The sequence below is a fragment of the Papilio machaon genome, chromosome 1 (assembly GCF_912999745.1).
Source record: "Papilio machaon chromosome 1, ilPapMach1.1, whole genome shotgun sequence".
NCBI classification, from domain to species: Eukaryota; Metazoa; Arthropoda; class Insecta; order Lepidoptera; family Papilionidae; genus Papilio; species Papilio machaon.
The window spans coordinates 4,707,807-4,709,685 of NC_059986.1; the positions used below are offsets into that span (position 1 = coordinate 4,707,807).

General features: G+C 32.8%; 1 protein-coding gene across 1 annotated transcript; it reads left to right on the forward strand.

Moving 5' to 3' along the window:
* Positions 1–319: 319 nt before the first annotated feature.
* On the forward strand, positions 320–1,611 carry LOC106710747 (WD repeat-containing protein 82). Its single transcript, XM_014502905.2, has one exon. It carries the CDS (start codon positions 495–497, stop codon positions 1,440–1,442), a length of 948 nt encoding a protein of 315 aa, XP_014358391.1. The 5' UTR covers positions 320–494; the 3' UTR covers positions 1,443–1,611.
* Positions 1,612–1,879: the final 268 nt, after the last annotated feature.

Here is a 1,879-nt window from a genome sequence, read left to right on the forward strand (position 1 = left end):
TGTTTCTTTTCTCTTAATGTCTCTCAAACGACTCTCTAACGATTCGCATTGAAAAAAATAAAAAAAAGTAAAGTGAGGGGGCCAACTTCACACTAGAATTTGAAATTGTTTTTACGGAGAAAGTAGGAACTCTCAAACGATATTTCTTTTCTCTCAAACCCTCTCAAACGATTCTCAAACGATTTGCGTAAAAAAAAGTTAAAAAAATTAAAGTGAGGGGGCCAACTTCACGGAGGTGTTCTCACTAGGCTGCATAAGTTTGTCGCCCTATATGTTTGTTACACTCTGTGACAAACTGACAAACAAAGAGTAAGAGTAATAGTAACATTTTAACATGGTGGGCGATGGGCGCGCGATCTCGAGTACAATTACTGGAGTGTCATGTTGAATTTTTACCTACCTCTTAAAATACCGAGGGTATAATTTCTGTAGCTCATGATTTAGTAAATTTGTTACGAAGATTAGAGAATTGAAAGTTGTTGCTTACACTATAAATGATGAAACTGGTCGATCAAGTTGTTAGAAGTTTTAAGGTAGCAAAAGTGTTTCGGGAAAACACAGACAAAATAAACAGTATAGACTTTTCACCCAATGGCGAAACCTTAATATCGTGCAGTGAAGATGATCAAATTGTCATATATGACTGTGAAAAGGGCACCCAAATGATAACTGTTAATAGCAAGAAATATGGTGTCGATTTAATACATTTCACGCATGCCAAAAATACAGCTATTCACAGTTCTACCAAAGTTGACGACACTATAAGATATTTGTCACTGCATGACAACAAATACATCAGATATTTCCCAGGGCATACGAAAAAAGTTGTTACGCTTTGTCTGTCTCCTGTAGAAGATACATTTCTATCTGGATCTTTAGATAAAACTTTGCGTCTTTGGGATCTTCGATCACCTAATTGTCAAGGCCTAATGCACTTATCAGGACGGCCTGTAGCCGCATATGATCCTGAAGGACTGATATTTGCAGCTGGAGTAAATTCTGAAAGTATAAAATTGTATGATTTAAGATCATTTGATAAAGGTCCTTTTGTCACATTTAAACTCAATCAAGAAAAGGAATGTGACTGGACTGGATTAAAATTTTCACGGGATGGCAAAACTATGTTAATAAGTACAAACGGATCAATTATACGTTTAGTTGATGCATACCATGGAACTCCACTCCAAACATTCACTGGACATTTGAACAATAAAGGCATACCAATTGAAGCTTCATTTAGTCCTGATTCTCAATATATCTTTAGTGGATCTACTGATGGTAGAGTGCATGTCTGGAATGCTGATACTGGGTACAAAGTATGTGTACTAAATGGAGATCATCCAGCACCAATACAATGTGTTCAATTTAATCCTAAGTTTATGATGTTAGCATCTGCATGTACAAACATGGCATTTTGGCTACCAACAATTGATGAAGTTTAATTTCTTTAGTATCCTTGATCAAGTACCTTATAATTAGTTATTTGACAGCAAGGAAAATTAAATTTGTATTTAAATGTTTAAAAATTGTAGTTTTTCAAGATATACAATTTAAATCTTATAAATTGTCTTTAAGTTCTGCCTTTCAATTGGTGTTTAAAGATAGAAGGGAATTCATAAATTATTAAACAATATGCAGCCATTTTTCGATAAGATTGTGTTAAATATATGTAGTAAATAGTACATGCATTTAGTTTTCATTCCATGTAACATTCTATTTTATCTTATAATAGGTAAATTTTAAGATTTTCTTAACTATTAGTTTTAATACTACTATTTAGAAATATGTATTTCTACCTTAACTTTGAATGACTTGAAATAACACAGAAATATAGTGTTTTATTTATTTCATCCTTTGCCTGTAATAAAATATAATCTAT

Excerpts from the sequence above, each read along its gene's own strand:
- LOC106710747 (XM_014502905.2), top strand. The coding sequence starts at position 495 with ATGATGAAACTGGTCGATCAAGTTGTTAGAAGTTTTAAGGTAGCAAAA.